We start from the raw sequence: 18,832 nt of genomic DNA, 5'->3' as shown, positions 1-18,832 counted from the left end.
AACAATATTAAAATGCATAATATATTTCCCTAATTTTACACTGTTTGTTTCTGGTCCCCTGAATATGATATGGGTTCTACTGTATGAGCTTCTTTTTGTATCTGATTTACTTGTTGATGCCCATTATCTATCATTATATAAAAGATACTAGTTGTGCTTGTTGTGTCCTTGGCCTCTCAATGTATATGTACATGCTTGGGGTGCCAATAGATATAGATACCAGTTTCCTGTAGCAGATCTTTGCTTTCATCTTCTATTTGGTATTAAATGAAAATAAATTACTCATTGGTTAGTCTAGACAACTTCATCTAAAGCTAATGCATGCAATGGGGTGATGGGAATCACTGGGGCTTATTTTCTAAATTACTCCAATGCAGTTGCCAATAACAACCAAAGATATTTGCTTTTTTTCTAACCTGTAATAGATCAAAATGAATTAGTAGTTGTTTGCAGTGGGGAACTGCATTTGTGCAATTTAGCACCTCTGTTAGGAGATGAGCCAGGCTGCTTTTCAGTGAATAATGTGCTTGGGTAGCAATAACCAGTCTAGATAAAGCTATCACATGCCGCTTTGGATCAAATTGTCTCAGATTTCTAGCTGACTTTTCACCAGTTAGGAGCAACATTTCCAGGAGCCCACACTTAGAGATTTAATGACAAACTGGAGATTACAGAGAGCTAATTTTGTCTGCAGGGAGGAAGAAATTTTGTGAAGGAGATCAACAAAATACGAGGACACAGAAGAAAAGATCTAGAAGTCCAGAGAAGAACCCAGCTGGTATGGAGAGAAAACATGAAAAATATTGCTATAGGCCTTAATGATTTAATCTCTGACCTTTTACTGTATATAATATAGTAAGGGATTTTGCCTATTGAAAAAAGGTCATATTGGGGACCGAAACATCGGATTCTTTTTGAACAATGTTTTAAATAAATTTATGACTATTTTAAAAGGGTGTGTAAATTTGGCTGTGCACCCCGTCAAGTTATGAGCCTTGGAGTGCAGACACTATAAAGACATATATATATATATATATATATATATATATATATATATATAATATAATAGCGAACTTGTACCTATCACTGTGTGCCTATAATGCACTTGAGATGTCTGTTCCCACTGCCTGGGAATATATGTAGTTTGCTTTTGTGGCAGTAGGGGCCAGTATGCACTTATACTGTGTGGGGTACTAGCACATATTTTCACTTTGTATAAAGATTGGGGGGTGCCAGTACTTCTAAAATGTCCTTAGAGTACCAGGATCCACTGCCTCTCACATATATAATGTATATAGGGTGGCAGTATCAACTTATTCACTCGGTATAGAATGTATTGAAGGTGGGTATGACCCCTGCCTTACTTTAATATACACTGGGGTTTATATCCATTGCCATCCATTTTATCTCTTTATTGCTATCTATTTTATCCATTGTGCTCATATGCACATTACAGAAAAAAGTTTTCTTGGTCCATGTGCAAGCAAAAGAGAATAGATTTCCCTGCTAGTGTATTTATTAACATTGGAGACAAACATCATTTGGTTGCTAGCTGCAACATTACCGCCTTGGTTTGTCTCCAATAGTAATAAAAATGTCACTAAACGTATCTCATGAAAAAGAAAACCACAAAAAAATGAAAGACAATTACCCAGCACAGTCTATAGCACGCACATTACAATATCAACATTTATTTAACAGTAGTCAGAACTGGGCAGGTGGGGGCTTGGGGAACGGCTCAGGGCCCAATGGACATATAATTCGCACTGGTAAATTTCATGTGATATTTTAGACTTCCCCTTTATTTTGGCAGTGGGGGGGGGGTACATGGGAGTTCCATATAATGGATCTAGGCTAATGCAAGTTAATTACAGATAATACATTGATTTCAATTACTTATAGTTGTTTTTTTGATTGCTACAGTACCTTTAATAGGCAAATATGGTACAGTTTCTCATCTGCACTTCAACATGGGCAACAAAACGTGAGACAATACCTTAGCATTGGTGTCAGTGTGAATCACTGGTGGTAAAATATTTAAATCACGTAAGCGCAATAAATTGCCTCCCCCTGTATTTTCTAGTGCCTCATTGATTGAGATTTTTCTATTCAAACTAACCCCATTGCCAAGGTATTTTAGGACATTTTGTGGCCTGCACTAAAGGAGATTAGACATGGGTGCCCATCAGTATAGGGGGCGCATCATCTGCTACAATTTACTGGAGGATGCCAGTTACTTATATATACACAGTGAATTAAATTGCTTATATTGGATGTATTGTCCCTCTAATTGCACAAAAGCACAGTCCATCATTTCAGTTGTTAGTACTGTATAACTAAAACTTTTTAGACATTAAGGGGGTTATGTAATGAAAGGCACTAAGTTTGCCTATGAACACTAACCCATAGCAACCAATCAAAACATAGGGTTAGTACTATATTTATTAACACTGGAGACAAACATAACCGGTGATGTTGCCCATAGCAACCAATCTGCAATTAGATTTGAACCTACAAGATGGAAGACAAAAGTAAGGACCTGTTTGGTTGCTATGGTCAATATCGCTGGTGATATTTGTCTCCAATATTAATAAATACGTTCCTTAGTGTATGTCTATGCAATTAAGTTTACATCAAATCTTTTTTAATCCCACAGAAGGAAGAAAATCTAAAAAAACGAGGCAGGACGCCAAAAGAACGCCGTCCTTTGATATTACCAACTACAGCGCGTTGGCAGAGCTGGGAAAAGGCAGCTTCGGCAGAGTGAGTAACGAAATTCTAAATGGAAAATCTTTTGTACTGATCTGGTCTGAAACCAAAGTCTGGAGAGAAGGGCAGGGATAAATTAGATGCAATATATTTCAGGGATCATCTGTCTTGACGTAGAAGAGACTAATATTTCTTCCTTCTCAATCTATTTTCTAGGTGATTTTAGCTTCCTATGACATCAATGACGAACTTGTGGCAGTGAAGGTCATCCAGAAGAAACAGGAGAAGGACTTCAGATATATCAGAAGAGAGGCCAAGATACTGCAGATAGCTGGAGGATGCCCATTTCTGTGCAGGGCATTTGCAACATTTCAAACGGAGGTAAAAGAAATGAGCTATGGTCTTCTTCCAGATCTAATTGTACTAATAAAAGTATTTTATACAACATATTTATTTTTACATGGAACTGCATCACCACATAAATTAGACAGATTAGATTTTAGATTCCCTGGCAAAAGTGTAAGAGCAGTAAGGGGTACAAGAACACTTCTACCAAGGGGAACGGCTGCGCTCACCTCAACTTATTCATTTTCTAAATCATCCACTGTATTCAATTTTATGTCTCACCCTATCATTTCTTTTTTTTGTATCCAGTCCCTGATATTATTTGTCCTGGAGTACATCAATGGCGGCACAATGGACAAGCTTATAAAGCGCCAAGGACAACTGGACACTAATCAAATACTGTAAGTATTATCCTAATTGAAACAGGAATAAGCCAGTGGGGGTATGCTGCTCAAGAACATAAATAGATTTGAATTGCGGAGCAGTTCCACAGTACAAGTATGGGACCTCTTATCCAGAATATCCGGCATACCTGTATTGTAAGTAACATGTGACCTGACCTTACAGGAAGGTTTTTTATTTAGCGGTTTGTATAGAATTTACTTTAATTTTTGATACATATGTCCTGAGATAATCTGCAGGTACTCTGTATATGATATTGATCTTCTAACATGATTTCCATCTACTTTTTTAAAAAGGTTTTATTCTGCAGAACTGATTGTGGGGTTGGAGTTCCTGCACACCAACGGGATTGTTCATCGGTAAGAAAAATTTTGACACTCCGTAAAATTCCCTTTTATACTTAGATCTATTGCTGGGCATAAAAACTTTCAATGTCTAATCCTACATGTCAAAAAAACATGTGAAATGATGCTTAAACCTTGACTACTGAGTATGGCCCAAGATAATACTTAATTTCCCCATCTCTGATGCTTAGGTATAAAAAAGAGTTAGATCTGCTATAGCAAAAGCCCACAAGGATGGGGGAGCACAACCCTTACTACAGGTGTAGATGGAGGAGGTCACCATTTGGGTACACAGAATCACATGCACTTTATACACTTTATTGTTGTTTAACATGCTGGTGTTATATCATTAAATTGTGATTATGCCATGGCATGGACAGGTGTATAAAATGTATCCATTTGTTACTGTATCATCATTGGTCCTTATTTACACCTTTTGTCTATGTGTCTCCTTTTATAATGTTAATTCATTATATTGTATCCCTGCTGCCTCTCTTGGGGTGTTTTATTCGTCCACTATTAAAGCCTACTCATTGATTTTTCCTTTTATTGCTCCTCCTGGTAACATGCTATAAACTGTCCTTTATATGTCTTATAGTGACCTCAAGCCAGAAAATATTTTGATGGATGAAGAAGGCCATGTGAAGATCGGAGATTTTGGCCTTGCACGTACCAACATATTCAGCCCTGAGACATGCCGTGGGTACTATGGCACACCAGGGTATATTGCCCCAGAGGTGAGATTATCAGTTCCCATACATTTGCTTATTATAATACTTAGAATATGTTTTATTTAACAGCAAGTGCCATGTAGCTGTAGAACATGCCTGCCTGGTTTCCTTAAACCTTGAGCAAGAACATAACCATTCACTCGGAGTTCTCACTCTATGATTGCCAAATCAAAGTCTAATACTTGAAGAGTTGCAGATAAAAATGAGTTAGGAATAATATATAAAAGTATGTGTCTTAGAAGTTTCTTCTTACAGGTTGATAAATAATCTTTTCTTTCTTTTTAAGGTTTTGTTAGACCAACAACATAACTCAGGGGCTGACTGGTGGTCCTTTGGTGTCATCCTGTATGAAATGGCTACTGGTTATTTACCATTTAATCAGGATACAATCAATGGGCAGCCGGAGTATCCCAAATGTCTTGGGGCTGAATTGTGTGACCTCATACAACAGGTTAGTAATGTTATGTAAACACTTTCTTTCTAAGGTATTGAATTTACTGCTACAATATTCTTTAGAGGGAAGTATCCTCTATATTTTCAAAACCAGCACAACATTACACTGTGCCGTTACACTGAGTGCCAGTGTTAACCTAGAAACTACATATAGACAGCATATATAAGGTACAGTTAGTTATGGTGAGTATTTGTGTGAGTCTGTATACTTACCCAATTATATTTAAATATACTGCTCACAGCAGTATTTTTCTAACTCTCTAATCTTAAAACTGCTGTATTATATATTGCCCAACAATGCATTATGCTTACAATGCCACAATCAGGCTATTTAGTATATACGCAATGTCACACAGTGGCAGACTGGCATATTGAGACTGTATTTATACATACAAACAGTACATAGATTTTGCAGGAATTAGACCCTTTATCATGTGTATTAGATCTTTATCTGCAGTTGTGAACTGATATTCTGGATGCCAACAAGGGTTCCAACAAGCCTTTACCTACCAGCAGTCATATGATTTTCCATGTAAATATTTTACTGAATAAAATGTAGTTAAAAATAACTATTTATTATTTGCTTTAGCTCTTGAGGAAGAATGCCAACGAACGGCTTGGGGTGTACGCCAAAGTCCGGGACCACCCATTTTATTCATCAACTAATTGGGTGGAAGTGGAAAAAAGAGCACTGGTGCCCCCTGTAAAACCACTAATTGTAAGTGCACAATTCTGGTTACTATTTGAGTAAATTAAATATATTAATTTTTCAGTTGCGTTTTTTAACATTTGTCATTTCACCTGCCCTTGCAATAATAACAACATACAAAGTGTTGTTTAATAGTGCTGAAGTGCTACATGGCATGTTTATATTCTTCTCTCTTTAGGTTTATGCCAGTGGTCATTAGAGAACATTTGATATCACCTTGACTAAAGGGAATAACTATTGCATTTCTATTATTTATTACAGAGATCAGTTAAGGGGCTCAGTAAGAATGACAACCCGTTCACCGAAGACAACGCTGGTGTGATCCGCATACTGAAGAACTTTGACTATGTGGATCCAAGCTGGCAGGAATAATACATCTTTGTACCAGCACAGAGGTAAGAAAGTGAGGCAGGATAAAATAATATTAATAGAACCAATAGGTCAGATTAGACAATGACTTTGGTTTGTTTTTAACCACAAGGTGCAGCACCTGTTATTTATTTTCAGTCTCAGAATGTCGGGAGGAAACAAGAGAAACTCAGTAAATTCAAGTTAAAAAAGATACAAATGTGCTCTGGCACAGTTAGCCAATATGTAAATCTAGTTCGGAAATAGTAATGGTATGGGATGGTAAAGGGATGGAAATGCTGCTTACAGATAAATAAGGCAGTTTCTACCACACAACCCAATTCCGCAACATTTACTATGACTCCAAAAGCTGTCAAAAAGGTCTTAGACTGGATCCTAACTTTTCTATCACAAAGATGTAAACTTCAAGAGGACAATATGTCCTACCATGCTGAACTGGATACTGTATATGCCCTTTTGCAAATATTATTAAAAACCTATTCCTTTAAATGCTGCTTCTATTGGTGCCATTCGTGAAAAACTACACCTAGGTTATGCGTTTTTGAAAACATATTTTTAAGCTCTCAGTATGTATAATCGTCACACTATTAGTTTGTTGGCAATGACAACTGTGAGTGGGACCACTAATCTAAGCTGCTGCTACAATTGAGTGTCAATGCCATAGCTTTTTTTTAAATTGAATTTGATCTAACAATTTTGTTTTTTTTATAGGTTAACTTTCTCCCCTCCATGTTTCTTTTTTCATTTTTACTTTCAAATCTGCCCAGTTACTGGAATAATAAAGCACTAGCAAGTATGAAACAGTTAAAATTCCAAGACTCACAGCTGCACAAAAAAAGACATTAACAAACCTTAAAAAACAATGAAAACCACTTGCAGATCAGAATGACACCGGCTGCTAAAAGCTAATTTGACAACTGTGCTTATAGAAGTTTCAGTTCTGTGATAGGTTCTGCATCTACCAACATAGCCTACAGATAATTGTATTCCATTTGTGTAGAACTGTTGGTGTAACTTACAGGGATTCAGATACTATAATAGAACAATTGCTTTTCTGACATACCTTTCTGCTTCATGCCGTGCAATCTCTTTACTTATAGCCTTAATATAGAATATTTATTGCACACCAAAAATAGCTATAGTTTACTTGAACATGTCTTTTTTTCAGGTTCATCCCATCCAAATGCCCCTCAAACAGTTCTGCAGACATTCCACCAGCAGAAGAGCTAACATCTGCCTCATTCGCCTGCCTCCCTGTTTCATCCTGTATCATCGGGTAAAGTATAACATACTCCTTCTACCGAGGTGAGCAGGTACGATTTATTGCCATTTTACTCTGTGAAACTGATCCCACTGCTGGTTTCATTCTTATAGGTTAAGCTGCCGCCCGAAGGAAGATCTCGCACATATACCATCTGATGTGTGAGATACAGGTTTGTAGTACTGCAGCCAACATCACTGCAGAAAGGCCATGTTTATACCATCTGCCTATTAATGTTTTTTACTGTTTCTATTTGTTAAGCCACTAAAAAACATCAAAATTTTAAATCTTTTGCCACAATCAAAATTCCAACAGAGTGGCACAGAGGCAGGACATATTGCAGTACATATTGTCTGTGCTAAATTCACCCGCAAAATATACCATAGGTTACACCTTAGCAAAAATCTGAAAGCGGGTATTGTCCTCTAATTCATCACCTCTTTAACATCCAGGTACTTCCCCAAGTGGCTATTTTGTTTTATTGTTTAAAAAAAAAAAAAAAAGTTCCCCCATTTCCCCTTGTTAAACTCTCTTTCCTTTTCTTATTTTCCCTTGTTGATCTCCCTTGCCTTTACCCATTTTCCACACAGCACAACTTACACTCTCCAGACCTTATCATCGTCTGTGATGTCACCAGAGGGGGGGATAGGGGCGGGCATAGCTTGTGGCCTGCGATTGGCTAATTTTCCATCTTTAGGCCAATCCAAGCCACTAGCGGTACCCCTCTAGTGACATCAAACTACATCCTACATCTAACAACTGCAGACACATGCTTCCTTCAGACCTTAATCTTCATCTCTGATGTGGCCAGTGATTGGCTAATTTTCCATCTTTAGGCCAATCCAAGTCACTAGCAGTACCCTTCCAGTGAAATACATTTTGACTTTATTTTCCCCATTTTCCACACAACACATCCTTTTTTCTCCAGACCATATCATCGTCTGTGATGTCACCAGAGGGGGGGATAGGGGTGGGCATAGCTAGTGGCCTGCCATTGGCTAATTTTCCATCTTTGGCCAATCCAAGCCACTAGCGGTACCCCTCTAGTGACATCAAACTACATCCTACATCTAACAACTGCAGACACATGCTTCCTTCAGACCTTATCTTCGTCTCGGATGTGGCCTGTGATTGGCTAATTTTCCATCTTTAGGCCAATCCAAGTCACTAGCGGGACCCTTCCAGTGAAATTACAAACTACATCCTACATCTAACAACTGTAGACTCAGATTCTTTCCACATTTTCCCTTTATTTTCACCATTTTCCACACAACACATCCTTCTTCTTCCAGAACTTATCATCATCTGTGATGTCACCAGAGGGGGGGATAGGGGTGGGCATGGCTAGTGGCCTGTGATTGGCTAATTTTCCATCTTTGGCCAATCCAAGCCACTAGCGATACCCCTCTAGTGACATTGCAAACTGCATCCTACATCTAACAGATTCTTTCCGCATTTTTCCTTTATTTTTACCATTTTTACACAGCACAACCTTCCTTCTCCAGACCTTATCATCATCTGTGATGTCACCAGAGGGGGGGATAGGGGTGGGCATAGCTAGCGGCCTGTGATCAGCCAATTTTCCATCTTTGGCCAATCCAAGCCACTGGTGGTACCCCTCTAGTGACATCACAAACTACATCCTGCATCTGACAACTGTGCACTCAGATTCTTTCCGCATTTTCCCGTTATTTTTACCATTTTCCACACAGGGGGAAGGGGTGGTCATAGCTAGTGGCCTGTAATTGGCCAATTTTTAATCCTATTGCAGATATCCATAAGGGGGGTGGAAGGTGCAGATAAGATAAAAGGAGCAATAACATGATAGGAGCAGGGTAAAGGTGGCCATACACGCACCGATATTATCGTACGAAACCTCGTTTCGTACGATAATCGGTGCGTGTATGGCATGTCGGCGAGTCGACCGATATCGCAGGAAGCTGCCGATATCGGACGACTCGCCGATCGGACAAGTTTGAAAATTTTGATCGGGCGCCATAGAAGGCGCCTGACCAAAATTCTCCCTTCAGAGCTGAATCGGCAGAAGGAGGTAGAAATCCTATTGTTTCTACCTCCTTACCTGCCGATTCAGTCCTGAATGGTGTGTGGCGGATCTTACGATGTTTCGTGCGACCGATGGTCGCACGAAACATCGTCGGATCGCCACGTGTATGGCCACCTTAAGAGAGAGACAAAGATATGTGGGAAAGGGGGAAATAAGGCGTCATTAGCCAAGCAGAGTGCAAAGTATAAAACACTCATGCAAGCCACCGTTGCCCCCCCACAATTTTTCACATGTTCTTTTACAAAGAAAACTTGTGTCTGGCAGCTGTGTAGTCATAAGGGGTGAGCTGGGGAAGGCTTCTGGAATTGGGCACCTTAGTGCTTTAGCATTCATGTCCAGGGTTTTTGTAAATGACCCCTATAGAAAAGTGGTAATCATTAGCAGCGGGTTCAGTCAGAAATGGAAAAGAGTAAAAAATGGTAGAGAAAAGAATAATAAAGAAAAAAAAGTAGACTGAACAGAGAGACAGGAGTGTCAGAGAAGGTAACATTCCTGAAAAAGACCTTTCAGATGTCGCCGGGGTTTACCCTCATATTGGTAGCACTTGGTACTCTTAACTAATTCAGCCATAAAAATGAATTATAATCTGAAAATAAAATATTTTAATTTAAAGACTTCTCAGTGTATTTCTTTGTTAGAGATGCCCATTTTGTATCCTGTGTTTTTGAGTAGCTGTGCTGGACCGTGAAGGGAGAGAGTAACTCCCCTGCCCAGAACCTGTTGTGCCATTCGGCTCAATTATACCAGCCTGTGTATCCACTGCTTTCCCAATGTATCATACCCAGATCCCTGCGCCCATGTTAGATCCCTGACATAGTCTAATAAACTGTACAGTGTACTTTGGGCAATAATACAGACCTGAGCTGGGGAGCTGCCCCTTCACATCCCAGAGCTACAGAAAAAGCAGCAGTTCTAGTTGTAGATCAGTCATGCTGTCTTATGGAAATAGGTGCCAGGAGCTCTTTTAAAATTGAAACACAATGCTGTCATTAGGACATTTTCTCCTTGATATTAACTGCTTTCTGTATGGGGTGAGGTAGAATCAAAACACTGATTTGATCTTAAACTCAGTACTCAGCGCACATCAAGTAATGACACCTGCAGAGCAGCGTGATAGGGCAGGTAGGTTTGTAGGGTTTAAACTTAGGGCAATCTCAATTGCCCACCAATTAAAACATTTGAGGTATATACCACTGATCACCAATGATCACCATTATTAGCATGTTAATTGCACTATTTATATGAGCTAGTTATAGTGTAAATCTGGCTCCATGTTCTCTGTTCCTGCAATTGGAGTAGGAAGCAATAAGCAGTTCCCCAGCACTGAACAAGTCCATAGTGGGACAGTGTTATAGTTGGGTTTACAACCCTTTAACATATGATTATATTTATTTAACTACTTGCCATGTTCTTTCACTTACTAACACGTAATTATGAACGGTGACAGGGGAGGCATTTATGAATAGCTAGGTGCTATTGCAGAAACACTAAAGGCCACTAAGTGGAGCCCCTTGGACACTGGTTGTGCCAATTAATGCCATCACTGCTACTGCATCCTGCTCTGAATAATAATGGGGCTCACGGCACGGAAAGCAGTGCTTTTGGGCACAAGGGAGCCCTGTACTTACACACAAACTTAACCATAAAGATGCATATAGCTAGAAATGTCATATGTTATTTAATACTGGACTTACTGCACCAGCCTAAAGGATCTCTATAACATAAGGATTCAGGCCATGAAATTTGTTACAGGAGTTTCCAATTTTGGATTCTATTGGACTGTCAGTGACACTCACAGGCCCAGTGTGCCCTGAGCAGCTGTTGTGAAGCTTGAGGGTCTTTGGAACTCATTAAACAGAAAATGATGTTCACCTGTCATATAAGCTGATTAATATTGACTAATATTTCTATCCTATTTCTTCTCACTCTAAGGCTGATGGCAGAAGTGGCGTAGGGCTGATATTTTCGGCAAGCGCATGTAGCCGATATACACAAAAAAACGCAAGAGAATGCAAAGTCTCGTGTTTTTTGCGTATATGGGCTACATGTGCCTGCACCCGAGCGTAAGACACATGTTGTACACTGTCACCAGACTTATGGTAATTGATGCGTACATTCATGTGGCGTGACACAAACTGAATGAATGGAAAACTATGGATGCACTATGACTGTGCAGCATTCCCAGAAAAACAGCTGCAGGAGTACCATGTGGTAGAAGCACTTAATATAGCTGGGGAAAGATTGTGTTTAATATGAAAGTTGTGTTTAATATGACACAGGCATGCTAGTCATTGAAAGCAGCACATCAGCCCAATGCCACAACTGGAATTAAAACTACTTCTCTGTTACATGGTCTAGTAGCCCTCTGACCACATGTAATTCCAATATATTAATGTGGAATATGTTGCTGGACTACAGCTCTACAGTACATTACCATTTAGTTTCCACCAGCAGGGGTTTGGGTGAATTTTTTCTATTTATATATTATCGGCACCCATGGGCAAACCCCCAAAAGCTACCACCCTAGGCATGGATCTATATAGTCTGTAAGTCTATATAGATATAGATGTGTGTGTAAATATGGCCCTGGTTACAGCACAATATAAGCTTTATTCCATTAAGACTTCAGGGCTCAAAATTAGCAATCCCTGCTCTATTGTCTGGTCTTATATTTCACTGACTGGGACAAGATGGCAGGAGGCCAATGCACTTTTTAAAAAAGGAGGAGTGCTGGTAGGACATAACTGATCAGGGTCACTGAGGGTAGATAAAATAAAAAAATGTTTCTATAAAAAAAAAAAAAGAAATTTTTGCATTCCCTCATCTTGTAACATTCTAGAACTAAAATTTGTTCCCAAAAGACAGGCAAAAAAAGCTCAATCAACCAGTGTATAATAAAAACACAATACAGAACACAAAGGCATCAGTGAAATGCAGGCAATCCCATGGTTTAAGACAATAAAGCTCATTCTACATATAAACAACTTACTGTGCTTTCGCCTGCTGATGCACGCTCATCAGTCTTCATAACTGAGAACTGGGTATCACTGGGATCCATCCTCACAGAGGTCTGCAAAGTAAAAGGGATTAAATTCAAGATATCCTAGAACTTGACATCATTATATATGAAAATGGTGTTTCTGGAGTAACATACATATACTGTATGGATTCACTGAGTGGGTTAGTAGTTAGTTGTTTTTTGAACATTTACATTTTTGGATCTGAACACTGCAGCACTCAACAGATTTCACCTGAAATATCACAGTAAAAGCCATATATTCTGATCACCTATTGACATATAAGTTGTGTTAATGTGACAGGGACCTTATACAGCTCTACAGGGGCAGAATGGAGAAAAATATATGCAAAGTGCTCCTTAAAGGATTTAGAGAAAGCAGCCCATTAGTTATTTCGTGAGCAAAAATTCCTCCCTCTCAGAGTAATCGAACTGTGTCTAAGTAATGCTCTATTAACTTCTTATTTCTGCTCAGAGTATATTTCATAGCAGGGCATACCTACTATAAAACAGCTCAGTTAAAAAAATATATAGATATATATATAAATATAAAAAAATATATATTTAATTTTGCAGAATGTCACACAGGGTAGCATGTAGGGTAGAAAAGAATTACTGATGAAAATAAGTAATTCATGTTGCATTCAGGTATACTGAACTAACTCAGTAGGATCAAGCCTGTACAATGGATCATAATCAGACGCACCTGTCGAATTGTGTCTCCTTCTTGATTGCTAACAGTTATCATTTTGTCCTCACTACCAAGTGCTAGCAGATTTTGTGAGCTCCAGCACCCACATGTGACCTGTTTGGTGTGCTTACCTGTAGGAAAACAAAAAAATAATAGGGTATAGGGATAGGGATAATAAAGGGTTTAGGGATACAACTCCTTCCAGAGAACAAGCACAATATACTGTACAATATATGGCTCAATTACAGATGCTAGGGCAGTGTGCAAAGTGCACATTTCAGACACAACCAGCATTTTTTCTCAACAATACATTTTTATTTAAGATTTTTGTTATTAAAGAAGTTAAAATGAAACTTACACACCTAGCCTGTGGATGCCCTGGTAAATCTGAGTACTAGACTCTGGAATGGAATACTTAATGGTGACATAGCTTCTATGTAATGTTCCCAACTTCGATATACCCCCCCCAAGCTCACTCCTTCTCTCTCCCCCACTATATTATTATAAAAAAAAAACTAAATTTGCACAGCTGTGCTTGCACTTGATGGGACTCTAACACAGTTCTACTGAAAATCTTCTATGTTCATATTTCATAACTGGCACTTGCCATCAAAATTACATCTGCCCCGATTATTTAAACACAGGCCTCTCTAGGAATCCTGGAACTACTGTTACCTCCAGAGGTGGCAGTAGCTCCAGAGTTCCCCTGTGTCAATAGGAGAGCAGCGCAAATTTCACAAGAGGGGGCAGGATGTGCCAAACGCGACCATGTGGGAAGTGCAAGGAACGTCTTTTATAAATCACATTTATAGATGTGATTTTTTACATATGACTGCAGCAATTGCATCTTTAATAGCCCTAAAATGTTTAATTTCACAAATAAAAAAAAGTTGCTTACCAAGCACAGGCACCTTGCGAGAGGTTCCCTTCCCTAAATGATTGTTTGCCCTGACCTAAAGGGGTTCAGTTTCACTAGTCTTCAGTGCAGCTTCTTTTCTCTTGACTCATGCTACCCCAGAATTACTATGAACTGCATACCCAAAATATTCTACTTGTTCTATATCAGTGGCCCACAGGGGAATTTAATTGCTGCTGTATGTAGCACCTAACAAAACTCCCAGTATTCTTTGGGTTGCTTGAGCCGATGTCCCAGTGAAGCCCTTATCTTGATCTAATTCACAACCTGTGGCACTATTTAACTGATTCAGTAAAATTAGAGAAGTGGTTGGAAAGGATCTCAATACTTTTGCAAGGCACTGCATGTACAAATTTATACATACATCATACACAATTACTTGGCCTCAGATATCAAAATAAAGCCACATATTTCACAGGTTGTATCTATGGATCCTTTCCAAATTCATTGTTGGATTTTTCCTATATGTTTAGGGGTTGTGTTTGGTCAGGGAAAGAATGTAAGTGGCTTCAGATAAAAGTGCTCTCCCTTAATGCTTCTTTCAAATAGCGATAGTGTATTTCACATCACTATAATCCTTTGTGGTAAATATCCTACCAACAAATCTTCACAACTGACATTTTTTACAAAATATTTTTTATTACATACAAAAAACAGAGTGTCAAAAATATCTACACACAATGACAATATTAATTAAACTCACCCAGGTAAATTAATTTCATCTTTCTTCTGTCCATGGTGATCATAGATTTTAACGGTATGGTCAACACTGGAAAAAAAAGAATAAAGTGACCAAGATGTTGTTTACTTTAACCCCAAATAAATACACAGTGTTGCATGGATATACAGTAGGACACACAACAAAAACGTTAGAATGCTAAAATGTAAATATTACTGTAATGTGAATATTCAGTAGCTGTTAGGTTAGTAGCTGTCAAGCTTCAGGTGATCTTTACACACACATTCAGCTGTAACTCACATGAAAGAGGGGCCTGTTCCCCAAGATGCAAACTCATGCCAAAGGCACATTTATTACAGTATATTTACCGTTTACCAGGATAATTGTGCCTTTGGCATTATAGTCAGTGATAAGGAAAAGCAGTTTAGCTATTGAATATCAATGGTCTTTCTAGCCTTTTTTCTAGTAAATATGCAGACAGCATTATTTACCTTTTTAATACAAAATGATACAGTTAATTGTGCTATAAAATTAACTATATTTGTTATGATTAAGTAATTTCTGTATTGTTCTGTAATGTTCAAAATAAATCACCATTGAGAATTGAGGATGACAGTTCCCAGTGAAAGTTAGTACTGCTTGTTTGCCCATTCATTGACAATAGTCTCCATATTAACCTACCCTGTAACTGCAATGTAATTTCCTAAATTCCTCTGCCAGGCATAATGGATTGGATATCCCAGCAAGCTCTTTTCTGTCAAAGAAAATACACACTGCAGAACAGAAACAGATGAAGGAAAAAATGTTAATGTATAATAAATTATTTAGGTGCACTTTTTAACAGATATCCCTAGTTTGGTTGTACCTAACTTTGCTTACCTTTCTAATCACATTAGTTCAGCTACAAGCTCTAAAACCGATAGCACATCAAGTATTTTGGATGAAATATGAATGTTTAATCTCTTTCCCTGCCTGCAGCTCCCCAGTCACATGAATGAGAAACCCACTACTATAGGTGGGCCCAGGTGTTGTCATGCGGTTACTTTTAGTTAAAGTTAAACAAACCTTTCCTTGTCTGACATCAGCAGATGTGGAAAAACACTTTGACCATAGCTGTTACTACTGAAAGAGCCATGGCAGTTGAAATGACAGTGACAGAGCACACATTATATTCTGTGTAGTCTGCATCAGATAATTAACCTACACTAACCTACAATATTAAAGATGAAAGATAATTACAGTTATAAGAGCACAGCTCGTGTCTGGAAACCTGGTATGCAGAAAGCTCCAAATTACAAGAAGGCCTCTCACAGAGAAGAGTCTATTATAAGCAAATAAATATAGATTTTTTTAAATGATTTCCTTTTTCTCTGTAACAACAGCCCTACTGGGTTTATTTAATGTTTACATTTTTTAGCAGCCTTAAAGTGGGGTGATCCAAATAAGGGTCTTAACAAAAATATGACATTTTCAGAATTCCAAATTAGGTAACTTCATCTGCAGTGTTTCAGGCGTCAGGAACTGCTGTAACTGCATGATAACAACTGGGCATCAATGAATTATATATATATATATATATATACAGAGTTGCCTCTTTAGACTGGGACACAGCCGTATTGCAGGGAGCAGGACCCCATATCCGGAATGCCGGCACTGCTAGAAGTTATTGTCAGTCGCCTGAAGAGCTAAGCTCCATTCTCATAGAGAAACACGCACACACAGAAATAAAACTGGTGCCCACGGCACAAAAGATCATTTAGTTTTCAGCAACCCAGCCTGATATTGCATCTCTATCTATCATGGTTACTGCAGTCGTGCGATTCAAAAATGTCATAAGCAACCACACGCACAGGCTAAGTTACAGCTACACTGATGTTACACGATTCTAACAATCCCCACAACCAACACCGTGTGCCCCGAATCTCTGGCCTCTTTTACCTTCATCCTCTCGCCTCTCGTCAACTCTTTGTGCGCATGCGCGTCTCCAAAGCAACCCCTTGCGCTAATGGTGCGTAGCGTCACATAATTCCATGGCAACGGGACAGCCAATCAGTAAGGGCGGATCTGGTAATTCCCGGCGCTCCCTGTTGACGTAGGCATGCATGGGGTTCTGGAAATCCATCTTTCTTTTGGTCATTCGCCATGTAGTGCTATATGTCTAATTCAAAAGACACTGATATTTCCATTCGCCTTATCTTAAAAAAAACTAGTTTAGCTGAAAGCCTGGCAATATGTTATATGGTTTTTTTTTATTTAGGTGGTGTAAATCATTACTTTTCTTTGGTATGCAGTGAGGAGACTGGTTAATAATCATCCTTCATCCTTTCTGGGCACTGCTGAAAACTAGTTTCTGCTGAAATCTGTCATCCCCACAGATATATATATATATATTATTTTTTTTTTAACCTTCCATTAACATACAATGAACTGCTGCTAGGCTGAGGAATGCACTGGGCAGCGTGGGTGGCAGAGTTTTGTGTATGTAACATTGCCCATACGTGTAATAGGTTGCTCCATTTGGCTGCTGTTTATCGCTAGACCAGTGTAATACCAGCTAGGCAGCAACCCTAGGCACAGAGCTTTGCCTTGCAGTGCTAATTGCATCCAAACCCTGGTACCATCATATTGGCAAACTCCCCCTTATTTGTCAGGGTTTGCCAGGTTGGTATATCTGTATACCATCTAAATCACCTCCCTGCGTCTGGGTGAATATCATTTGGGTACTGTGTTTGCTTTTCATTCTCCAAAATAGGGATGCCACCCGGACCAAGGGTTATGCGTAGCTGACATCATCACGCAAACTGCTGACATCATCAAGTGATGACATTTTTGGCTACATGATGACATCGGGTTATTGCTTTTGCCGGACACAGTTCTGAGGATTTCTGCCCAGTTTTCAGCATGTTGAAAACCAGCAGGAGGTTTTGACCCGGATAGCCCCTTGATAAAATGGGCTGCCTGGGTCAAAACGGACATGTGGCAACCCTACTCCAATTTACATGCTGTTTTATTGATAAAACTAGCCCTAATGGGAGTACATACTAGATTGTCAGTGCAGTCTCTGGCAGGAGGGAAGGTGAAAACTTTGCCAGGGATTACGGTGACCAGATCACATGAAAATGTAGGAATGTCTTACAAAATGCAATCATTGGTGCCCTGCAACATGTATTTATTAGAGGTGTCCCTGTATTTTCAAGTGATCTGGTCACTCTACCAGGGATGGCAAAGCACAGGTGGTCTATGGTATCTTAAAGCCGCCATTCTGTTATTTACCATAATATCCAGATAACCAAATACCTTCAGCAACTGGTGTTGTCCGCACCTATCACTCCATACATACAGTATGTATGTATCTATCTAACTAGGGATACTGATCCATTAGAAAAATAAGGTCCATTTAAATTGAGCCAATGTACTACTTATGCTTTATATTCAGTTAATTTTATATTCAGTCAATTTTGTATGAGGTTTCTATGACAGAGGTGTAATGGGGCCATTAATTACATCCGACCCTGAATCCTGGAATAACAGTTATAATTAAATGCAAATTATATTTACTTTTTGGTGTTACAGCTATTTAACGTTTTTATAAGCTAAAAACTACGATATTGTTTGCCTGAGAAATTTGATGTTACATCTTTAAAGTAATGGAATAGTTTTTTATGAAAGTACTCTGCATTGCACACGCAGTTCTGCAGTACTATGGAATGCTACAGGTAGATAGGAGGACCTGTAACAGCTTTGCCTACAGGGGGGGGGGTGGTGAATCCTATGCTTCCTGAGGCCCCTATCATTCCCCCACCCTTACCTTTTGTTTGACCAGGGAGGGAGGGGTTTCATTACTCCCACTGGTGGTGACTTTTTGTCATCTTAAGGCAAGGTTATCAACATGCCTTATGGCAGGAGTAGCATTGATTGCCCAGGGAACTAATCGAGTTTACAAGAAAAAGTTTCCCAGCCTTGAAAACCACTAGGTATACTGCGAGTAGTTATGGAATGGCCAATCTCATAACTGGTCAGATGGGCAGGCATGTGACTTTGAGGTAAATAGAGGTGAAAAGCTCAGCACCTTTAAAAACCTTTAGATTCACATTTTGTCTTTTACCACTGCGCCATTGAGTATCCATTAATGTGAAATGGCG

The 18,832-nt window shown here is 39.0% G+C and overlaps 2 protein-coding genes across 2 annotated transcripts; both read left to right on the top strand.

The window, feature by feature from the left end:
- Window positions 1-3,383: 3,383 nt before the first annotated feature.
- Window positions 3,384-4,613, top strand: LOC116408447 (calcium-dependent protein kinase C-like). Its single transcript, XM_031895376.1, has 3 exons — window positions 3,384-3,455; window positions 3,753-3,815; window positions 4,399-4,613. The coding sequence occupies exons 1-3, from the start codon at window positions 3,406-3,408 to the stop codon at window positions 4,595-4,597; spliced, it is 312 nt and encodes a 103-aa protein (XP_031751236.1). The 5' UTR covers window positions 3,384-3,405; the 3' UTR covers window positions 4,598-4,613.
- Window positions 4,614-4,663: 50 nt separating this feature from the next.
- Window positions 4,664-7,517, top strand: LOC116408446 (protein kinase C delta type-like). Its single transcript, XM_031895375.1, has 4 exons — window positions 4,664-4,982; window positions 5,574-5,702; window positions 5,955-6,088; window positions 7,231-7,517. The coding sequence occupies exons 1-3, from the start codon at window positions 4,884-4,886 to the stop codon at window positions 6,063-6,065; spliced, it is 339 nt and encodes a 112-aa protein (XP_031751235.1). The 5' UTR covers window positions 4,664-4,883; the 3' UTR covers window positions 6,066-6,088; window positions 7,231-7,517.
- The last annotated feature ends 11,315 nt before the right edge of the window (window positions 7,518-18,832 follow it).

This window comes from Xenopus tropicalis, chromosome 1 (genome assembly GCF_000004195.4).
Source record: "Xenopus tropicalis strain Nigerian chromosome 1, UCB_Xtro_10.0, whole genome shotgun sequence".
Lineage (NCBI taxonomy): Eukaryota > Metazoa > Chordata > Amphibia > Anura > Pipidae > Xenopus > Xenopus tropicalis.
This window is presented reverse-complemented; position numbering and strand designations above follow the sequence as displayed.